The 22,094-nt window shown below is 41.1% G+C and overlaps 1 protein-coding gene across 1 annotated transcript in view; it reads left to right on the top strand.

The window, feature by feature from the left end:
* The window catches only part of LAPTM4B (lysosomal protein transmembrane 4 beta), a 63,700-nt gene that overhangs the window by 23,213 nt on the left and 18,393 nt on the right, over positions 1 to 22,094 (top strand). The window contains exons 2-6 of the mRNA XM_040261014.1: positions 610 to 721; positions 12,350 to 12,423; positions 12,769 to 12,891; positions 15,845 to 15,943; positions 20,460 to 20,555. Of these exons, the coding sequence (XP_040116948.1) occupies positions 610 to 721; positions 12,350 to 12,423; positions 12,769 to 12,891; positions 15,845 to 15,943; positions 20,460 to 20,555 (504 nt within the window). The remainder of the gene's footprint in view (positions 1 to 609; positions 722 to 12,349; positions 12,424 to 12,768; positions 12,892 to 15,844; positions 15,944 to 20,459; positions 20,556 to 22,094) is intronic.

Here is a 22,094-nt window from a genome sequence, read left to right as displayed (position 1 = left end):
CCTGGGTTCGATCCCTGGGTCGGGAAGATCCCCTGGAGAAGGAAATGGCAACCCACTCCAGTACTATTGCCTGGAAAATCCCATGGACAGAGGAGCCTGGTAGGCTATAGTCCATGGGGGTCGCAAAGAGTCGGACACGACTGAGCGACTTCAGTCTTCCACAAAATAGCTTTGCATTCATTCTCTGCCACCCTTCCCTGGATGGGCTCATAACTCTTGTTGTCTGAACCCATGGACAATGTTTGGTCACCTGAACAAACTTGAGGTTGCTTGAAAAGAGTGTGCTTGGCTAACTGAAGAGTGTTTTCCAGCCACTGGCCTCAGGGCTTCAGCATGTTTCTGCAGTGCTCCAGGGTGCCCGGCCAAGGGGACAGTGAGCTGAAGCCAGCTGTCGCCCGCACACCAGGCCACATGCCCTTGGCTGCATGAGTGGACTGACCATGTATGTCTCTGCCTCGGGAATGTTTGTCTGCTCCCTCTGAGGGTGGGGCTTCGTGTTGAAAGTCCATCAGCTTTTGAAGTTAAACTCCACGTGGTCCCTCTAATTTTCTGTTGTGAGGGCCATATACTGGGGTTCGTTAAGGTTTTTTTTTCATTTTTTTCTTGCAGATCCTCAATGCTGTGGTACTGCTGATTCTGTTGAGCGCCCTGGCTGATCCAGATCATTACCACTTTTCAAGTTCTGAACTCGGGGCTGACTTTGAGTTCATGGATGATGCCAGTAAGTACATCAGACAATTGTAGATATTTTGGCATTTTCAAGGGCAGGGAATCCGGCTGCCAGTTCTTCCTGTTAAATTACAAATACTGATTCATGGGTCCATTTGAACTGATGCCTCAGTCTCTTCCCGCCGTTACAAATCAGGATGACAAATATTTACATGCCGCATGTGTTCTGCCTCTAAGGGCAGGAGTTTCAATCAGATCTCGTCTTTTTTTTTCCATCTTATGTTAACTTTCCTGTTTTTTTAAATTTTGCTTTGTGTGAATCTTTTTACACCCTGGGAGAGGGATGGGACTCTTTGAGGTCGAGAGAGGGAGTCAGGAAGGAAGTTTCATATCTTATTGTGTCTTTATCTCTCAGTATTTACCTTTCCTTCAGAAAGTGATCTTTCTCCATTCTAGAAAGGCTTCTGATGGTTGTTTTGTTGCTTTTTCCAGATAAATAGAAATGCACACAGCGATGTGGATGTGGGGTGTGCAGAAAGGAGGCTAGGCACTGCCCCCTCCCCAACGCACACACCCTAAGATCAGGGAAACCAGAATATTTTATTACTACAGTCATGCTGTGTCCATGCTGACTGAGAGGAAGAGTGCTGTGCACAGTCCCAGACAAAGGTCATGCAAATTTATTTTCACTGGCCTTGCAGAACTTTAAATGCATTTTTAAAATATGTCTGGAACATAGTGAATAAGGTGGAGAATGGCTGAAGGTGAAGTTTAGGGATGGACTAAGAGCCTTCAGCAGACGTGGTGAGACTTGCAAAATTTATTCTTAGAGTGAGAAAGTTGTTTCTAGTATTTTGTGGTTATGAACTGATGTGTGTTTTCAGAAGATCCTTTTTGTTGCTGAGTACAGGTGCATTAGGGGGCGGGGTGTGTGAGTACAGGGGCCCAGACACTGGTTTGGTGGGTGTTTCTCTGCAATCCAGGCTACACTGGGGATGGGGAAGATCAGTTTGAAGATGGGATTGACAGAAGTTACTGCTGTGGGCAGTGAGAGAAAGGGTCGAGTATATGACCTGCATCTTTTCAGGAGTCAGAGAGTTTGGAAATGGAAACACACCTGGCAGGAAACTCAACTGATTTATTTATTTATTTGACTTATTCAACACATTACAGAATGAACAAGAGTTTGTCCATCTCAGTCACTGGCCTAACTTCATCTCCTTCCTAGGTGACTTCTAGAAGCCTAGTAAACCAGCTCATTGCCTTGGATTAGCCCTACTGATTTCATGAAGGCATTGGTCAAGAAAACTCAACTGATTTTATTGGCCTAGTGTAGTTGTTAGGAGTCTGGCTCTGAAGCCAGAGACCATACTTTGAAACCTGACCCTGTGGTGTGTGAAATGGGCTAACATTGGGCTTGGTACTGATGTTTGTGTGACTTAGTTTCCCCCTCTGAATATAGGGATGATTGTAGTATCCACCTCCTCAGATTGTTCTGGTGGCTAAGTTAGTGCATGAAAAATGCTTCAGATGGGATCTGGGCCATAATAAGGGCTCAGTATATTTCACTAGTTTATAGGCTGTTCTTAACTTAGATATAGTGAAGTGGAGAGATTAAAAGGGTGGTTGGGTATGTGAATCTGTAACCCAGATGTCTGGGAAGGGGTAAATTTGAGGACATAAGTTTCAAAAAGACATTTACGTTAGTGAGATAGTAAAGAGAAAAGGGTAGGATCGGGTCGTATAGAGTGCTGACATTAGAAGTCAGGAGGAGTAGCCTGAGGAGAGCTGGAAGTGAAGTAAAGGCGAAACCAGGAGATACTTTATTGCCATCCTCTCCCACCTCTGAGCTTCGGAGTAGAGACCAAGGAGTCAGGGCGTTGTGTCATCCTGGGGGCGGAACCTGTTAGACAGACGTGCCTTCTGCTGTAGCATTGCTCATTGTCTCTGTTCTGGACAGTCCTGTTACTCTGGTGAATTCCCCCAGAAAGGATAATGAGTTCCATTAATATTAAATTAATATCTCTCTGCCTTCCTTCCCTTGAGTTAAAAGACCATGCAAACTATAAATGTAACATTTGATTGACATTTAGAAGTAATTTATCTTTCACTGTTTCCAGTAGCAGGATTCCTTTTCTAAGTAATTGAGGTTAGAGGAAGAAACTTTAAATGATACAGCTATGGTTGTATCTGAATCAAGTAGTAACAGTGCCTGCCTTGTTCTCATTGCCAGAGATTAGGCTGAGTAGTGACTGTCTAACAGTATTGGCTTAATTTAGCTGACTTCAAAGGCTTGCTGGTACTCAAGGTTTTATAACAGTAATTATTTTATAATAACCTGGATACTAATTCCAGTGCATTTGCAGTTTCATATCTTTGAAAGAAATGGTTTATAATTACTTTTAGGGCAATCTATTGATGTTTTACATCACATGCTTGAAAAGATACAGAAGGATAAATGTTCATTCACTTGAGTGAATCTTTTTCTTAACTGCTTTCCTCTTAAATTTCCTTTTTCATATGTTTTGATCTCTTTTTAAAAAGAAGTTTGTCGGGGACTTCCTGGTGGCTCAGTGATAAAGAATCCACCTGCCAATGCAGGAGACATGGGTTCAGTCCCTGAACTGGCAAGATCTCATATGCTGTGGATCACCTAAGCCTGTGCGCAAGAACTGCTGAGCCTTACTCTGCAACGAGAGAGGCCAGGGCAGCGAGAAGCATACACGCTGCAGCAGGAGAGGAGCCCCTGGCTCATCACAACCAGAGCAGAGCAACAGAGACTCAGCACAGCCATAAATAAATGAATAAGCAAATTTAGTTTTTAAAAATGTTTGTAGGTCAAAGGTCATCATGGCCAACAACCCTTTCTATACTTAACATACAGGAGTATAGAACTAAATAGTCCTTGAAATGGGTATAGTCAATTGCTTTGAATTGTGCTTGAAAATTATGGTATAAAGTATAGCAATTTAACATTGTTGCCTTTTGGAGTGGCGGTAGCCATCTCAAGATTTTATCCAGGACAGAACAGGAGTGTTTCTCACTTATCCATGTGATCTTAAGATTTCTCTTTTTAAAAAAACCTAGCTCTTGAACATTTGTATTTTTACATGATTTATATACAGAAACGTGTAATACATTTATAACTTATAACCATATTTATCGGGGAAGGCAATGGTACCCCACTCCAGTACTCTTGCCTGGAAACTCCCACGGACGGAGGAGCCTGGTAGGCTGCAGTCCATGGGGTCGCTGAGAGCCAGGCACGACTGAGCGCCTTTCACTTTCACTTTTTACTTTCATGCATTGGAGAAGGAAATGGCAACCTACTCCAGTGTTCTTGCCTGGAGAATTCCAGGGACGAAGGAGCCTGGTAGGCTGCTGTCTATGGGGTCGCACAGAGTCACACACGACTGAAGCGACTTAGCAGCAGCAGCAGCAGCAGCAACCATATTTATATGGTTAAAAAAAAGGGAATACTCTAGGAAAGACTAGAAAACTGTCCTAGATTGAAGGAAACCAAGGAGATCCAGCTACCTGCAGTATGAGACCCTGGATTAGACTCTGGAACAGAAGAAGGACATTAGGGAGCAAACAAACAGGCAAAATTCAGATAAACTTTATTTGCGAAATTTTAATGGACTGGCAAGAAACTGTAACAGGAGCTTTCAGAGCCAACCATAATGCCAAATAGCAGGTTATCCCAATTAATTTCTGATTCATTTTGCAGCAAATTTATCTTTCAAGCCAAACTTAACTTTAGTGTGTGTGTTAGTCACTCAGTCATGTCTGACTCTTTGTGACCCCACGAACTGTAGCCTTCCAGGCTTCTCTGTCTACGGGATTTTCCAAGCAAGAATCCTGGAGTGGATGGCCATTCCCTTCTCCAGAGGATCTTCCTAACCCACGGATCGAACCTGGGTCTCCTGCATTGCAGGCAGATTCTTTACCATTTGAGCTACAGGGAAGTCCAAAACTTAACGTTATTCATTGGGTAGATAGTATATGACCAATAAAATAATAAGAAATTTGTTTCTGAGGAGGAAATAACCATTACAATAATAAGAATTTGTTTACCATATATAGATATCTCATTTAAGATAACATTTGTTGAAGAAAGGGTGGTCTTTAAATTGTTCTGTGTGAAATCAAGAAAGAGAAAAACAGATACTTCACGAAGGAAGGTATTCGTATGACTAAGAAACATAAAAATAGTCTTCACATTATTGGATATAAAAGAAGTGGAAATTAGAAGCCCAGTAGTGAATTACTATGCCCCTTCAATTTTCCAGTATTCATGTATGGATGTGAGAGTTAGACTATAAAGAAAGCTGAGCACTGAGGAATTGATGCTTTTGAACTGTGGTGTTGGAGAAGACTCTTGAGAGTCCCTTGGACTGCAAGGAGATCCAACCAGTCCATCCTAAAGGAAATCAGTCCTGACTGTTCATTGGAAGGACTGATGTTGAAGCTGAAACTCCAATACTTTGGCCACCTGATGCGAAGAGCTGATTCATTCGAAAAGACCCTGATGCTGGGAAAGATTGAGGGCAGGAGGAGAAGGGGACAACAGAGGATGAGATGGTTGGATGGGATCACCAACTCAATGGACTTGAGTTTGAGTAAACTCCGGGAGTTGGTCATGGACAAGGAGGCCTGGCGAGTTGGAGTCCATGGGGGTCACAAAGAGTGGGACACGACTGAGCGACGGAACTGAACTGAACAGAATGCCCTTTCAGAATGGCAACATGAACAGAACTGACAGTGCCACCTGATGGCTGTGGAGCCAGCGAATTTCTCAGCCTGCAGCTGGGAGTGGAATCATACAGCTCGGGATATACAAGTTGTAGCTAGATAGACACCCACCCTATGATCCAGCAGTTTCATCCCTGGGTATGTAGCCTGCGGAAATGAATGCTTGTGTCCCTCATAAGCCATGTATAAAAATGGCCATAGGCTTTTTGTTTATAAGTGATCACTCACCTAGAGCCAGACATCCTGGAATGTGAAGTCAGGTGGGCCTTAGGAAGCATCACTACGAACAAAGCTAGTGGAGGTGATGGAATTCCAGTGGAGCTGTTTCAAATCCTGAAAGATGATGCTGTGAAAGTGCTGCACTCAATATGCCAGCAAATTTGGAAAACTCAGCAGTGGCCACAGGACTGGAAAAGGTCAGTTTTCATTCCAATCCCAAAGAAAGGCAATGCCAAAGAATGCTCAAACTACCGCACAATTGCACTCAATCTCACATGCTAGTAAAGTAATGCTCAAAATTCTCCAAGCCAGGCTTCAGCAATACGTGAACCGTGAACTCCCTGATGTTCAACCTGGTTTTAGAAAAGGCCGAGGAACCAGAGATCAAATTGCCAACATCCGCTGGATCATGGAAAAAGCAAGAGAGTTCCAGAAACACATCTATTTCTGCTTTATTGACTATGCCAAAGCCTTTGACTGTGTGGATCACAATAAACTGTGGAAGATTCTTCAAGAGATGGGAATACCAGACCACCTGACCTGCCTCTTGAGAAACCTGTATGCAGGTCAGGAAGCAATGGTTAGAACTGGACATGGAACAGACTGGTTCCAAATCAGAAAAGGAGTACGTCAAGGCTGTATATTGTCACCCTGCTTATTTAACTTATATGCAGAGTACATCATGAGAAACGCTGGACTGAAAGAAACACAAGCTGGAATCAGGATTGCCGGGAGAAATATCAAGAACCTCAGATATGCAGATGACACCACCCTTATGGCAGAAAGTGAAGAGGAACTAAAGAGCCTCTTGATGAAAGTGAAAGAGGAGAGTGAAAAAGTTGGCCTAAAGCTCAACATTCAGAAACTAAGATCATGGCATCTGGTCCCATCACTTCATGGCAAATAGATGTGGAAACAGTGGCTGACTTTATTTTTCTGGGCTCCAAAATCACTGCAGCTGGTGACTGCAGCCATGAAATTAAAAGACGCTTACTCCTTGGAAGGAAAGTTATGACCAACCTAGACAGCATATTACTTTGTCAACAAAGGTCCATCTAGTCAAGGCTATGGTTTTTCCAGTAGTCATGTATGGATGTGAAAGTTGGACTATAAAGAAAGCTGAGTGCCGAAGAATTGATGCTTTTGAACTGTGGTGGTGGAGAAGACTCTTGAGAGTTCCTTGGACTACAAGGATATCCAACCAGTCCATCCTAAAGGAGATCAGTCCTGGGTGTTCATTGGGAGGACTGATTCGGAAGCTGAAACTCCAGTACTTTGGCCACCTCATGCAAAGAGTTGACTCATTGGAAAAGACCTTGATGCTGGGAGGGATTGGGGGCAGGAGGAGAAGGGGACGACAGAGGATGAGATGGTTGGATGGCATCACTGACTCAATGGTCATGGGTTTGGGTGGACTTGGGAGTTGGTGATGGACAGGGAGGCCTGGCGGTTCTGCAGTTCATGGGGTTGCAGAGAGTCAGACGCGACCGAGCAACTGAACTGAACGAAAAACTGGAAGCAATCCACATTTTTCCCAGTGGCAGAATGGACAGAAGTGCAGTGATCAGAGATGAGACAGTCAAACAGGTTCTGAGGGTTCATTACACTGTCCTCTGTATACTTACATAGTAATGTGTATGTTTGAAAGTTTTGATAATAAAAACTAAGAAATAGAAGGAAAAACAGAATGACCGGCTGGGGCCTTCCCTGTGGCTCTTGGCATTACATTGGAAAAGGCCCAGGCTGCCTTCCTGCTCTCTATTAACATAGCCCCAAACCAGCTGGGCAGTCAGTCCTCTAGTGCATGACATCCCAATGTTTTGAGGAAATAAACATACAAATGCCACAGCCGAGGAAGTGGAGCCATAGGAGTGATTGTTGCCCTTTATCTTCATTCTTCTACCCTCCCACCCTTCCACTCTTTTCATCTTTTTAATCCTTTAAATCACATGGCTCAAAAGATTGTATATTCTACGCTTGACAGCTGTCTTATTTTTTTTTAAAGGTAATTCAGTGAATATTTATTTTCAAGATCTTTTTACAGAGATGTAGGTCTAAGAAGACCACTAGGGGTGGTGATGTCATTTGCTTGATCAAGGCCAGCTGTTAACTGTCCCTAGATATGAAGGAGCCTTGACCTCTTTCTAGGGAGCACAGAGCTATCTTTGGGTCAGAGCCAACCCAAGGCCGCTTCACAGCAGGGGGCAGCCTCTTATTCGCTCCATTCCCTTGCCTGGGCTCCTCCTTGGCTGAACTCAACTGATGCCAAAGGGTAATGCAGGCCTGTTTGATGATGGCCCATATGAGTCGGCCTGCTGGGGACAGAGAACTGGATGAGGACTTTGGTGTGTTGTGTGTGTGTGCGTGCGTGCGTGTGTCTGTGTGTGTGTGTGACTTAATTGTGAAAATTACCTCAAGTATTGTTTTCAGAAGCCAGAAATGTGGACAAAAATTAGAGAAAAGTGAGCCATAAGAATGCAGGTAAGAATACAAGTGTAAATCAGGTAGTCATCTACCTGGCTACCAGTTTTATGGAAAGAAAACAAATCCAAGAAAGGCAAAGGGACAAATCCGAAGGGAGAGTAGAGTAAGAACTAGGTTAACTTTAACAAAGGCATTTCCGGAAACTCCTTTTCTGTTTGAATGATTGGCTAAGTATCAGGAAAGGTTTTGTAATTATGCCTTTTGTGGCCTGTGGTGTAGCTTTTCTTCTGAACCTTTTCAAATGAGGACGGCATCCTTAAGCCAGGAATTTAATGTAGGAAGCAACTGCAGGCAGTGTGATCTGACCGGGCAGTGTGCTGTGCACAGAATGAGTAAAGGGTATTTCTGCCACTGACCAGTACTTACTGGTTGTAAAAATCCCTGTTATTAGAACCAGTTCCTCATTTGCCTGTTGACACATTTATGAATTTCAATTCTTCAGAGTAACTCTTGTGTTTGCCACAGTATGCTACACCTTACTTCAGAGGCGTTGAGTTCTCCTCTAGACTGCTAGGAGATATGAGATTTATTGGCCTGTTTTATCTTATCTGCTCTGCGTTTTTATTTGACTTACACTTTGATCCTACCTAAGCTGTGTCATATGCTTGGGATTTATTCATTCTGTTCAGTGTGGCTAGTATAGTTACTTACAGGAATAGAATTTTGAAAATTTCCTTATCTCAAATTAACATTTTTCTGTTTTCTCATTGTGAGGGGTGATAGGATGCTGTATGACTTTAATTTTATTTATGCCTTTTAAATTTCTTCTGAGTTTTATATTTTTGAGAAAGATGGAAATTAAAAAAAATTTTAATGATTATGTGAGATTTAGTCCTGAAGTGGTTTTCTTTTTAGACAGAATAGGACATAAAAATACTCAAGATTTTAATTTTTCTATATTAACATTGATATGTCTAATGTTAACATAAGAGATAACTTATAAAAATTGTATTATAACCTATTATAATCTTATGTAAATTATGTTAATATAAATGTCATTGGTTTTATTTTTTTAATAAAGCCTTGAGTTTAATTGTTTATCTCTGTTTCTTTTAAGATGTATGAGGGAGTCAAAGAGTATCCCACAATGGGTTGGCTTTTATAAAATTAATTTTTCTCATTATAGAAGATACTTGTACAGAATTTAAAAACCATTAAAGTAAGACAAACAAGAAAATAGTGAACTTCTGCCCAAGTTCAAGTTTGAGATTGCCACAGGTTCTCCCACGCTTTGCACGTAATAAAGGATGTCCAGCTCCTCTTAGGGAAGCTCTGTGGATTCCCAGGCCTCTGACCCCCACCACTGTATTTGCTCTGTCTCCTTCACCAGCTGGGTAGCACAGCAGAGCATTGCTTCTGGAGGCAGACTTCTTGAAGGGCTAGAGCATCTCATCCACCACTTGCTAGCTGGGCAGTCTTGGGCAGGTTACTTGGCCTGGCAAGAAGACTATGAGGCTTACGTGGTACCTCTTCCCGCATAACAGGGGGAAGGTGATGTCATTTAGCATTAAAGTTATAAAGTAAATTATCAATACATGCGTATCCCAACAGAAATCATACGCTTTAGGTACTGACCAGTATTCATCATCTTTTCTTAAATTAATTAATTTACGTATTTGGCCGTGTTGGGTCTGCGTGGCTGCCTGCAGGCTTGTTCTCGTTGTGGAGAGCGAGGCCGCTTGTCTGGTTTGGTGCGTGCGCTTCTCACTGCGTGTGGCTTCCCTTGTTGCAGGACACGGGCTCTAGGGCACGTGGACTCAGTAGTTGTGGCTCAGGGGCTTAGTTGCTCCATGGCATGTGCAGTCTTCTGGGACCAGGGATCGAACTTGTGTCCCCTGCATTGGCAGGCGGAGTCTTAACCACTGGACCTCAAGGGAAGTCCCATCATCTTTTGATTCTCTTATAAAATTTTTTTTTGAAAATCATAAAAGTCATCAGCTTTATTATTAATTTATTGCATTAAATCTGTGTCTGTGTTAGTCACTCAGTCTCGTCCGACTCTTTGAGACCCGATGGACTGTAGCCCGCCAGGCTCCTCTGTCCATGGAATTCTCCAGGCAAGAATCCTGGCGTGGGTTGCCATTCTCTTCTCCGAGGGATCTTCCCGACCCAGGGATCGAACCCGGGTCTCCGCATTGCAGACAGATTTTTTACCATGTGAGCGTGGTAGCAACCCTATATATCTGCTTTTTCTGTTTTTACTTTTTTTGGCTGGGCCCTGGTGCATGTGGGATCTAGTTCCCTAATGAGTGAAGTGAATGCGTTGGAAGTGCAGAATCTTAACCACTGGACTGCCAGGGAAGTCCCGATTTATCTGCATTCTCTCACAGAAAGTACTTTGACTTTGTGCTTCGTTTGTAAACCTTCTGCTTGAAATATCCTCTCATCTCTGAAGCTGAGGATATAGAGCAGGTGGTTCTAAAACTGGAATGCTTTGCTTTGGAGAAATACCTGTAGGAAGTGGCAGCCTAAATTGGTTCATTTGGTTAGTATTTAAAAGCTTAAGGAGAAACAGCATAGAATAGTAGAGTCAGAGATTTGAAATCCTAAGAGCAGGATTAGCCATCGTTTAGCCTTTTGATGCAGATGCCCTCTCAGCAAGTTACGTAATCTCTGAGCCCTGGTTTCATAATCTCTTCACTGGGCACAGTAACATCTACCTTAGAGTTAGGAAGACTCAATGAGATAGCTCTGAAAGTGCCTTGGAAACCGACAGCACTGTACAGATAACTTCACTGCAAGGGTTTTTTGTTTTCTCTTAGCCTGATGATAACCCTACATGTTATCTTCAGAAACCCAGCCTTCAGTTCAGTCGCTCAGTCGTGTCTGACTCTGCGACCCCATGAATCGCAGCACACCTGGCCTCCCTGTCCATCACCAGCTCCCGGAGTAACCCAGCCTTATTGTGGTTCTTATCAGAATCTCTTAAAAATACGGTGACACGACCTCTTGAGTCAGTCTTCAGTTTGTGCCTACTGGGATATAGGCTTTAAAGTTGGTTGTACTGTTCAACAGAAACACAGTGCAAGTACATAAGTCATTTTCAGTTTCTTAGTAGCCTCATTTAAAAAGGTAACTCAAATAGGTGATTGCCTTTAATAATATATTTAACTCAGTATATCCCTAATATTACTTCAGCTTGTCATCGGGATAAAAAAGATCAATGAGATAGTTTAATTTTTTGTATACTAAGGCCTTGAAATCTGGAGGACATGTCAGTCTTACAACACATCTCGTTTTAGATTGACTGCAGTTCAAGGGCTCAATGCCCACGTGTGGCATGCCACCTTCTCCATGCAGTAGTGAACGAGACATAGAGACTGATTTTCATCAGGAAGGTTCCTCTAGCAGAGGAAGAGAGACAGTCCATAAGCGCCAAATATAAGTAAGACAGTAGTGACGTGTTATATCAAGAAAATATAGCAGTTGTGTGGGCATGACTGGGAGGCCCCATTAGCCAGGATGACCAGGGAAGGTGTTGAGCCAAGACCTGAATGATTGAAAAGGCAAAAGCTGATCATGTGAAAGTATGACAGACATTACCGGGCAAGTGTGAGGCCCTGAAGTGGGGTGATTCAGTGTGTTCAGTGAACTCGGTGATACGGCTGGATTAGGGTAAGTAGAAAAATACGTGGGAGGGGATGAGAGAGGTCGGCAGGTTCTAGACCGAACATAGACATACAAGCCTTGACAAGAAATTGAGATTTTTGAGTGAGATAGGAAGCCTGTGGAAAGTTTTAATAGGGGTCTGAAACACATGAGATTATAAAATACAAGTTAGATACCTATTAAAAGAATACCTCAGTTTTTATGTATGTAATTCAGTGGACCAGAAGACCAAACTGTTTAATATATACAGATATGTTTATATATATATTTAATATAGATGTAGATATATTTAATATCTGTTAAATATATATAATATCTATTAAATATGTTAAATAGATTTAATGTATCTATAAATAGAGTCGAACACCACTGAACGACCGACACAGATATTTTATATAAATGTATAAACATATGATTTAAGGAGGACATCTTTCAGGCACTTTGCTTCCATTATCATCTTCTCAAATTCCAAAGGAATGCTGGTGATGTACTTGGTATAAAGTTCTTGTCTGTAATTGGTTTATAAACAAAATGCCTTTGAAGAATGACTAAAAAATGTTAAAACAGTGGAGCTCCAACTGATTTCCTGTCTTTCTTAAAAAACTTTTGACAGACATGTGCATTGCCATCGCGATTTCTGTTCTCATGATCCTTATCTGTGCCATGGCTACGTACGGAGCATACAAGGTAAGCAGCTTGGAAACAAGGTCCTGGGCCTTTTCCTCCATCTCTTACATGTGTAATCTGTGCCGCTGTCTGTAAGAAGTAAGTAATGGCTGTTCCCAGTTTCCTGTAGGAATCTTCGGAAGTTTAAATCTCCTGTTAATGTTACATGGAAAACCAACGTTACAGTCTCAGAAACGTTCACTGGAGGCTTGTGGTTGACTGCTTTTGTGTGGTTTACCAAGTTGCCATCATGACCCGCTTTAATGTATTTCTGCTTCTCCATTTCCCTTCATATTGAGATTTCTCTGAATTAAAATAATGTTTTGTAATACCAAGCATACTAACACACTCTTCTCTCCTGTTCAGCAACGCGCAGCCTGGATCATCCCATTCTTCTGCTACCAGATCTTTGATTTTGCCCTGAACACCTTGGTTGCGGTCACCATACTTGTTTATCCAAACTCCATCCAGGAATACATACGACAGCTGGTACGTGACCTTCAAAATCGCAATGTCTCTTCATGACATCGAAGAGACATCCCTGTCTTTGATCAAGATCGAGATATAAAGGAAGTAGAGATAAACATACACATAATAATTTGTGAATTTTTAACTTGCATCTGAGATTAGAGATTTTTGAATAAACATTTTTAAATTTCTTAGAATGCTTTTTGGGAAAACTTAACCCCCTGAGGTAGATCAATGGTGATGATGGTATTGGAGGTACCTAAATGGCAACCCACTCCAGTATCCTTGCCTGGAAAATCTCATGGACAGAGGAGCCTGGTGGGCTGCAGTCCATGGGGTCGCAAAGAGTCGGGCATGACTGATCAACTAACACTTAACAGTTACCTAATTTACAAGCTGCTGACTAATTGTCTAAATGCAGTTTGCTCAGTTATCAGCAGAGGGTAGCTCTTTGCCTCTGCTGTGTATGGAAAATGGGAAACTTGATATACACTGGTTCTCACACTTAATTTGACTGTAGAACCCCTTTCTTCCTCCAGCTTCTTTTTGAGGCTGGTTTTCTATTAAATGTCCTTTGTGATCTTATGAGTGAATATGGGTGGCTTGCTATTAAGCTCATGGAGGGTGTGAGGTTAGAATACATCCATGCCTTCACGTTTTTAAATTGTTGTGTTTTAAATTATGAATGTATATGAAAATGTAATTTCTTCAAATTCAAAAATGTTTTAAATGGAGAGAATGTTCAGTCTTTGGAGGTTCTAATAGTAGTGTCTGAGCATGGGGGAAGAAGTGGGTTTTCTGGGATGAAGACACAGGTTGGGGGTTTGATGTGGTAACAGAGGTCACGAAGGTCAGTGGAAAAGAGACGTGGAGGGGATGGAGGCAGGCCAGAAGTGTGGCAACAGGAGTTCCTGATCTTTCGGGGGCCTGCCTGGATCACGTGGCTGGCGCTCAGTGGACCACGTATGAAAAGCCTCTAGAGTATCAGGTGGTCATTGCTGTAGGAAATAGCTTCTTTTTGCTTCTTAGAAAACAGGTCTGTGTTTTCATAGAGTGTAGTGTCAAGGAAATTTTGGTGTTTTCCCATGAGCTAACTTAACGTATTATTTCTTGTGATAACAGCTAAGTGATTCTGCGTGAGGGGTTTATACGTGACCAGCAGGTTGTAGAATTACCTCTGTCTGTAAGGACTTGGGCTTGACTCTGTAATGATAATCTGAGACTGAGCTCCTACCGTTACCCGGGAATTGTGGAGGAGACAGGATTGCCACGTAGCCTGCCACGTGAGTGGGTTGGGAGGGTGTATCGTGAAGTAGAGGACATCAAGGCAAGTCATGACTATAGTCCTGACCACTGTAAGGTTTATAAGGAGGAGAAAGGTAGGCATTTAGAGCAGTCCTGATGCTCCTTAGACTTCCTGTCACGCGCGCGTCGTGCAGTCACTCTGTACCCACTTGTAATACAATGATAACGTTAGTGATGCTGACAGTGATCATAGTATCGGTTTAAAAAATCACTATCTACTTCTTATTTGTAAGTATAAACCAGATTATACAAGTAGGTATCTTCTGAATGTCCTACTTGAAGATCCGTCTGGGCAGAACAAGCGAGGCTTCCGGGTTGTCACAGTGCCTAAGCGGCAGACAGCAGTGAAAGGGGGCGTCAGACTTGCCCTGATACTGCGGCTCTTGCTGACAAGTTGAGATATAGTGAGTCTGGGGAGACTTGTCTGAGAAAGCTGATGGAGAGAAGTCCCAGTGCCTGCTCTTTTCATATGGAGCCTTGTAAAACACAGAAAATAAGCTGTGCATGTGTTTTTATAGGTCTTAACTGGATAAAGAAACCATGTACAGATTTCTGGGGTAAAAAGTGTAAAAGATCTTTGTGGAAAGGGTCTCTCCCACTTTAATCCCGGTTTTTTTTTTTTCCCCCATGTTTCTGGAAATAGTACGATTTCATGTTGGTCTTGTAAACGACATCCGTTTGTTTTCTTCTTAACCCTTTGAGAGTGGTACTACAGACAGCCCTTTCAGGTTCCAAGGGGCAAGGGCCTGTTTGATGAGCTGATCAGAAGGAATGCCTTAGATTTTATTTCTTAGGTATTTTGCCAGAATGGAAGGGGACTCTGAAAACCAGTGGGTGCGGGTCCCCCTGGAGTGGGCCAGCCACATGAGTCACGAGTTTTCTCCTTTGTTAAGTCTCAGATTACTGCTAAAGTGGGACCCAAACTCGTAGTACTGGGTGACAGGGAGAGATGCAGGGTGACCACACGGAGCTGCCTTCCACATGCACTGTCTAAGCCGATTACCGTGAGAGCGCTGATCTGTGCTGAGCACATGGTTTATGGTGATGTCCTGTCATTCCCAGGAACTATAAATAGTAGCCGATTTCAATCCTCCTAAAGGGGTTTCCTTTGCCCTGGTAGTTAGTCAATTTGGTCAGCTGGTAGGGCTTTTTTTTTTTTTTTTTAATTCAAGTATTGTTGATTTATAATGGTAATTTACAGTGTTAATTTCTGCTGTACAGTGAAGGAATTGATAGATATACATTCTTTTTACTAAAAAATTTTTTATTGAAGTATGCTTGCCTTACAGTATGCCGGTCTGCTATTCAGTACAGTGACTCAGTTATACACATACAGAATTCCTTTATTAAATATTCTTTTCCTATATCCAATATCACCAAAGAATATTTTCCTCAGGATATTCAATATAGTCCCCTGTGCTATACCGCAGGACCTTGTCTATCCATTCTGTATATAATAGTTTTGATTCTTTTTAATGCTGTAAATACCTATTTAATACAAGATTCTGCTCTTTGAGAAGTAGCATCAGCAAAAATGCTCTATATCAAGAAGGCAGTATTTTATTTTAGTTTTTATTTTTAAAAGTTATTTATTTTTTATTGTGCTGGGTCTTTATTGCTGCGCTTGATAATTAATGAGATTTGCCAATAAGACTCTTCTCTTTTGCAGCCTCCTGATTTTCCTTACAAAGATGATATCATGTCAGTGAATCCTACCTGTTTGGTCCTCATTATTCTTCTGTTTATCAGCATTATCTTGGCTTTCAAGGTAAGCATGAAGATTTTACTTATGCTCTAAATATTATTGAATGTATTCATGAATGCCACAGAAGTAGGCAGGTTTCTGTCTATTTGTTATCTGGCTTTAGATTTCTGAACTGCGTTTTGAATTCCTAACAGTTTTGTTCCTTCTCTTATCTGTATGACAGAAATAATCACTAACCAAACTTAACACAGGCCAGCTCAGGGTTATTCTAAAATCTGTTTGGATGTGAATAAATTAATGTTGTGCATTTATGCAGTATGTATTATGTACCATAGCATCCATTTCTATGTCTCAGTACACATTCCTTTGTAGTTTGATTTTTAAAAAATATTTTTTTCCATATTTAACTTTTCAAAAATTTTTTTAGTTGAAGGGTAATTGGTTTACAGAATTTTGTGGGGTTTTTGGTCATTTGTTTTTTAAAACGTAATAAACTTTGAACATTATTCTGTAACAATGTATTAGATAAACTTAGCAGTTTTATAAATTAGTTGTTTTGGGACATTGAGATAGTTTCTACTTCTTTACTTCTAAATAGTATTGCAATGAAAATTAAATGTATCTTTTGTATACTTACACATTTATTTCCTCAAGATGTATTTCTTGAAATTAGAAGGCTATGCATAATTTGAAGGTTTTCTGTAGGTTATGATTGGCCTCCCCTAAAGCTGAATGACTCAACACTCCCTGCAGCCACATTTCCCTCACCTTCAGCAACTCAGTGCCCTCTAGCTTTTTCGTCTTTGTAAATCTGGTAATAAAAACATCATAATTATTGGAACTTGAGTGCTACTAAGTAGAAAATTCTCAGGTTAGACTTTGAAGTTTTAATTCTGAGTATTCTTTCATTGTCTTTATTTAGGCGTGAGGTTACCCGGTTCTTTAAAAGGCAAGCCTCAGTAAGCTTGAATAAGCTGTGTTTCGGGAGAAGAGTCATAGCGATTTGGTGAAGAGGAGTAGAAAGAAAATGATTCATTGAAAGTCACTTAGGTCTGCATTTTCTCTCCATAAAGCACACTCTGCATTTTTTGATATTGCACGTATGGTTTAGTGGTGAGGATTTGGGTGAATTTTATAGACGGATGTTGAGGCTCACCGCCCCTGCAGCTCCTGCCCCCACACACCAAATTCCTGACTGCTCAGTCAGCCCCAGACCTCCCCTGGCATGAGGCTTCGGACTTTCAAATCCCACCCCATGAGCTTTGTCACTGAAGGCTAGATTCCTCTTTAGCTTCTGCCCTATTGAAGCCCTTCAGCCATGCCTTCCTATAGAGTCTGTGTCTATTAATTCCAGATTTTCTCATTTTTACCTGCAAGAAGGTTAATCTGACCGAGCTACCCTGTGCCATTGCCCAGAAACTGGTCTTTAAAAATGCATTTTAATTGTGTAACCATTGACATTTTTATGGGAAATGCTTATTTGAGATTTTGAGTCAGAGGACCTAGATTTAGCTTCAGTCACTGCTGTATCTAGTTGTGTGACCACAGCCTCAGTTTCTTCGTTTACTTAACAGCAGTGATAGCTACGAAAACATTCTGTAGGGTGACAGTGAAGTTAAATGAGCTGATGGGTAGGAAGGTGCATCACTCACTCACCTATCCGGTAAAGCCCCAGTGTGCCAGGCCACGTCTTAAGTGATGGTGTAGGTGTCGCGCTTTTATCAGTTGCAAATCATAGTGATCAGATAAAGTCCACAGCACTGTCTCCAACCTGTGAGTAATGTGTTATACGTAATAATTATAATAGACAATAACTGTGTTTATCTGTTCTCTACTAACCAGGTTGCATTTCCTTGAGAACACAGATCCTACTTTCATTTTCCTCTCCCTTGTGGAGACTCAGTAATTGTTAAAAAGAAAATGTGAATACATGCATGATTTGTGCTTTCACATATCCGTTTGCCTGATTAGTAGCTCTCACAGCCTAAATTCGCTGTTAGACTCTAGTAAGTTTCATTGCTAGTGGTCCCTAGGAGCCCAGATAGGCCTTGTGTCATTTTCACTTTGTCCTTGGTTTGCAAGTAACAACGCTTACCACCTAGCTCTCCAAATAAGCCATGGGTGTACTTAATCCTGTCAGTGCAAGTTCATTTGGAAAATAGACCAAATATTTCCTTTTTTTTTTTTTAACATTTTAATTTTTTTGTTAACTTTTGGCTGAGCCGGGTCTTACTGCTTTGCACTGGCTTTCTCTAGTTACGGTGAGCTGGGGCTACTCTTGGTTGCCATGCACGTTCTTATTGTGGTGGCTTCTCTGCTTGGGAAGCACAAGTTCTAGGCGCACAGGCTTCAGTATTTACAGCCGGCAGGCTCAGTAGTTGCAGCCTGTGGGCTCCAGATCGTGGGCTCAGTGGTGGTAGCACACGTGCTTAGTTGCTCTGCGGCATGTGAAATCTGGCCGGACCAGGGATCAAACCTGTGTCCCCTGCATTGGCAGGCAGATTCTTATCCACTGCGCCCCAAATATTTAATTCTTTAATCAAGATTACAGAAATGTCCAACGGAAGTAAGTTTACTGAAGTAAGTTATTGGGGTTTTAGAGACATCAGGCCAATTTTTCTCCTGTGGGAGTGTTGAGTGAGTGTATACTCCACGTGTTGCAAGGGGCCCCCAAGAGCGCAGATTGGACATAATGAGGCCCCAGACACTAAGTACTTCCCCTCCAGGTTTAACCTTCAGTTGGAGATTCATCATTTTGGAGGCCTCACATCAGAAAGCTTCCCTGCCTTAAAGAGAACATTCTGTTCACTGCTAAAATAGTGGACAACTTCTTGCACAGGACACAACAGAAAATGTTCAAGCATTCCTTTTTTATTTGTATTAAAATTCTCAATGAGTCTAGGGTTTTTTTGTTTGTTTTTGTTTTTTGGAGAAGCAAGAACATTGTTGGATTAACTGAAGATTCGTGTAAATTGAACATGCTGTGTACAACGTTCAAGAAAAATACCCTTTCCATCTCTTTCTCATTGTTCTCTGGTTTCAGATTATTGCCATTCAGAAAACAGTTTACTAAAATAGCATTACACAATAAATAACATTTTCATCTTAACATTATCACAGAAAGTTAAGTGTAGGAAATAATAACCCCCAAGTACAAAATGTAGCTTCAGACAGCTGAGTACACAACAGAATGTTCACCTCACTCTGCTGAAAAGTGTTGATACATACCCCATTTGTCTTTAAATGTCTTCTTTTTTGTAAAGCAACTTTCTTGAGATATAATTCACATGTCATGTTCATATATATATATATTTCATAAAGTTCTCCCATTTAAATGTACAATCCAGTGGTTTTCAGGATATTCACAGAGTTGTATAAACACAGCTCAGTGGTTAAACAGTGTAATTTTAGAACATCTTTACCACTTGATGTTTTCCCTCACCCCCATCCCCTGCTCCTGGTAACCACTAATCTGCTTTGTGTCTCTGTGGGTTTGCCTGTTCTGGACATTTCATGTAAATGGAATCGTACAATGCGTGGTCCTTTGTGACTGGCTGCTTTGACATTTCCAAGGTTCATCCACGCCGTAGCGTGCATCAGAAGTTTCTCTCTTGCTGAATAATATTCCATTGTTTAAACATCATACAATGGAATATTTTGTCTGTCCAGTCTTGACAGATACTTGGATTGTTTTACTCTTGATATTATGGATCACACAAGCTTTTGTGTGGACATACGTCTTTATTTCTCTTGGGTATATACCTCAGAGTGGGCTCTCCAGGTCACGCGGTAACTATTTAAACTTTTGAGAAACTTCCAGACTGTTTTCCACGTGGCACCATTTTACATTCTCAACAGCAGTGTAGCAGGGCTCCATTTTCTCCATATCTTTAAACGTCTTTTAATCAAAGAATTTCAAAGCTAGAAAGGGCCTTTAAAATCATTTCATTTTAATCTGATTACACATGATGGGCATGCAACTGCCAAGAATTCATATTTTAAACATTTCCCATGAGCTCATGCTTTATTTCTAGTATGTCTTTATTCTGAACCTGAATTTTAATTATCCTCTGGATAGTTCATTATGAAAATGGAAATGTTTTAGTGAATTTTTTTGACCATGAAGCAGATTGACATGCTATGAACCTCTCTCTTTTTTTTTTTAAGTTGACTTGTATAATACAATTATATATAATGCTGCAGAGTAAAAATCCCAGTAATCCAGAGTTAAAATGTGATGAGAATTGGCTAATGAATTGGTTGTTCTATAACTGAGGGGCAATAAATATTTGTAGAGAATGCTCCTTTCACTCCTTTTTCTTGGAAATGTCCTACTTTCAGCTCACTCCTCCCCACCACCTTCTGCATGGTGTGCTAGAATAAGGCTGTAGTGTCACCTTTGGCCAGAAAGTTACTGTACCCAAACTTTGTAATTTTAAAGGCTTTTTGGCTTAGTAGAGTTAATGTGTGTTTAAGATTTATGTAAATAAACATTTTGCAATATGGCTTTATCCATGGTGATATTTTAAATTATCTGAATTTGAAAATTGAGGTCCTAATAATGACTACTTATTTGCAGGGTTACTTGATTAGCTGTGTTTGGAACTGCTACCGATATATCAATGGCAGGAACTCCTCTGATGTCCTGGTTTATGTTACCAGCAACGACACTACGGTAGGTGTGATGTCACTTCACAAGGAGATCTCCACACGTCCACTATATGATGGCTTCTACGCATTTCTGGTGTTTTTCTGCTTTTTTCACTGTTTTTCTGCTTTTTTCACTGTTGTTAACACATATTCATGAGCTGCTTAGTCATCAAAGGATTCATAGTTGAATGAAATGTGTTTTGTTTTCCTTACAGGATATTAAAATCTAGATGGCTTAGCTTTTGATTCATTTAAAAATTATTACAAATAGGTAATATGTGCCTCTCCACATTTGTGTATCTTAAACTTGCATTATTAAACCATGGTAGATAATTCTGGTTATCAGTTCTGTATAACTATATACCTTCTCCTTTGACATATGGAATTAAACTTCAAAATGTGATGGTATAGGTAAAACAAATGGCAGAGCTTACTGCATTTTAAAGTCTTAGGCTGTACCAACTGAGTTAGCCAGGTGATGGAGTTTACTGTGTTTTTAAAACTTGTCCTGTATATATAAGCTTTAGTAAAAGAATTGAGATGATCTCTGTTATTCATAGTTAAATTGTATAAACTTGTTAATTTAAGTATGATTTTGGGCACCACATCTTCATTGGAAGAGTCTTCAAAAAATCATTGGTCCTTCATGTAAATGATCTTGCCTGCCTCGTGGTAAAAGTACAAGCCCTGTAGGTACTACCCTCCTGTATCTCCATCATTGTGCCTGATGCAGTGCTCAGTACACGTATGGAATGCTGAATGGAAGGATGGCGAGGAAAGCCGAATGGAAGGATGGTGATGGGTGACATGAGCACTTGGGATGGGTCCTGGGATGGGTCCAGGTGGATAGGATTGGAGGTGACGGAATGGACAGAACAGATGAAAGGATAAATAGAAATGATGTGTCTGTTCTAAACTAAAATGGAGTTTTATTTTTGGTTTTGTTTTTTAAATTGTGGTCACTTGCTCATTCTGGCCTTACTGAAATAATTTAGCCCGTTCCTGACTTGACTTCCTTGTGTATCAAATGGGGGTAAAACAACTTCAGACTTTATTATACTAAATACACAGGTGCTAGCTGGTATCACTGAGATGTATGTGGAATTTCTGCAAGAAAGAGTATTTTATGTGAAGAGTTCTCCTAAGTCCTCAGTTAGCAGGTGTCGACTTGAGTCAGAAACGCGTGAGCAGCGGTTTAAGGAGAGGCTTCGCTGTGATCAGATGCACTAACCCAGTGTGTGACACCTGCAAAGTCGTGTGCACTCATCACAGGAAGACACGTTCTGCCTAGTAAACCTTTAACCTTTAGAGAATTCCTTTGGGGTCAGTACGTCTCTCTAAAAAAATAACTTCACAATTACTGTAACTTTTTCTTTTTTAACTTTTTATTTTATATTGGAGTGTAACTTGTGACAGTTTCAGGTAGATGGCAAAGAGACTCAGCGGTACACTACACACACCCATTCTTCCCCAAACACCCCTCCATCCAGTCTGCCACATAACACAGTTACTTAAAGAATGTTTTCCTTCTCGCTCAGTTTCTAGGGCATTAGTTACCTATCAA

Source organism: Oryx dammah, unplaced genomic scaffold (assembly GCF_014754425.2).
Source record: "Oryx dammah isolate SB20612 unplaced genomic scaffold, SCBI_Odam_1.1 HiC_scaffold_19, whole genome shotgun sequence".
In the NCBI taxonomy this organism is placed as follows: domain Eukaryota; kingdom Metazoa; phylum Chordata; class Mammalia; order Artiodactyla; family Bovidae; genus Oryx; species Oryx dammah.
The sequence above is the reverse complement of the archived record's forward strand: the minus strand, read 5'-3'. Positions and strand labels throughout refer to the sequence as shown.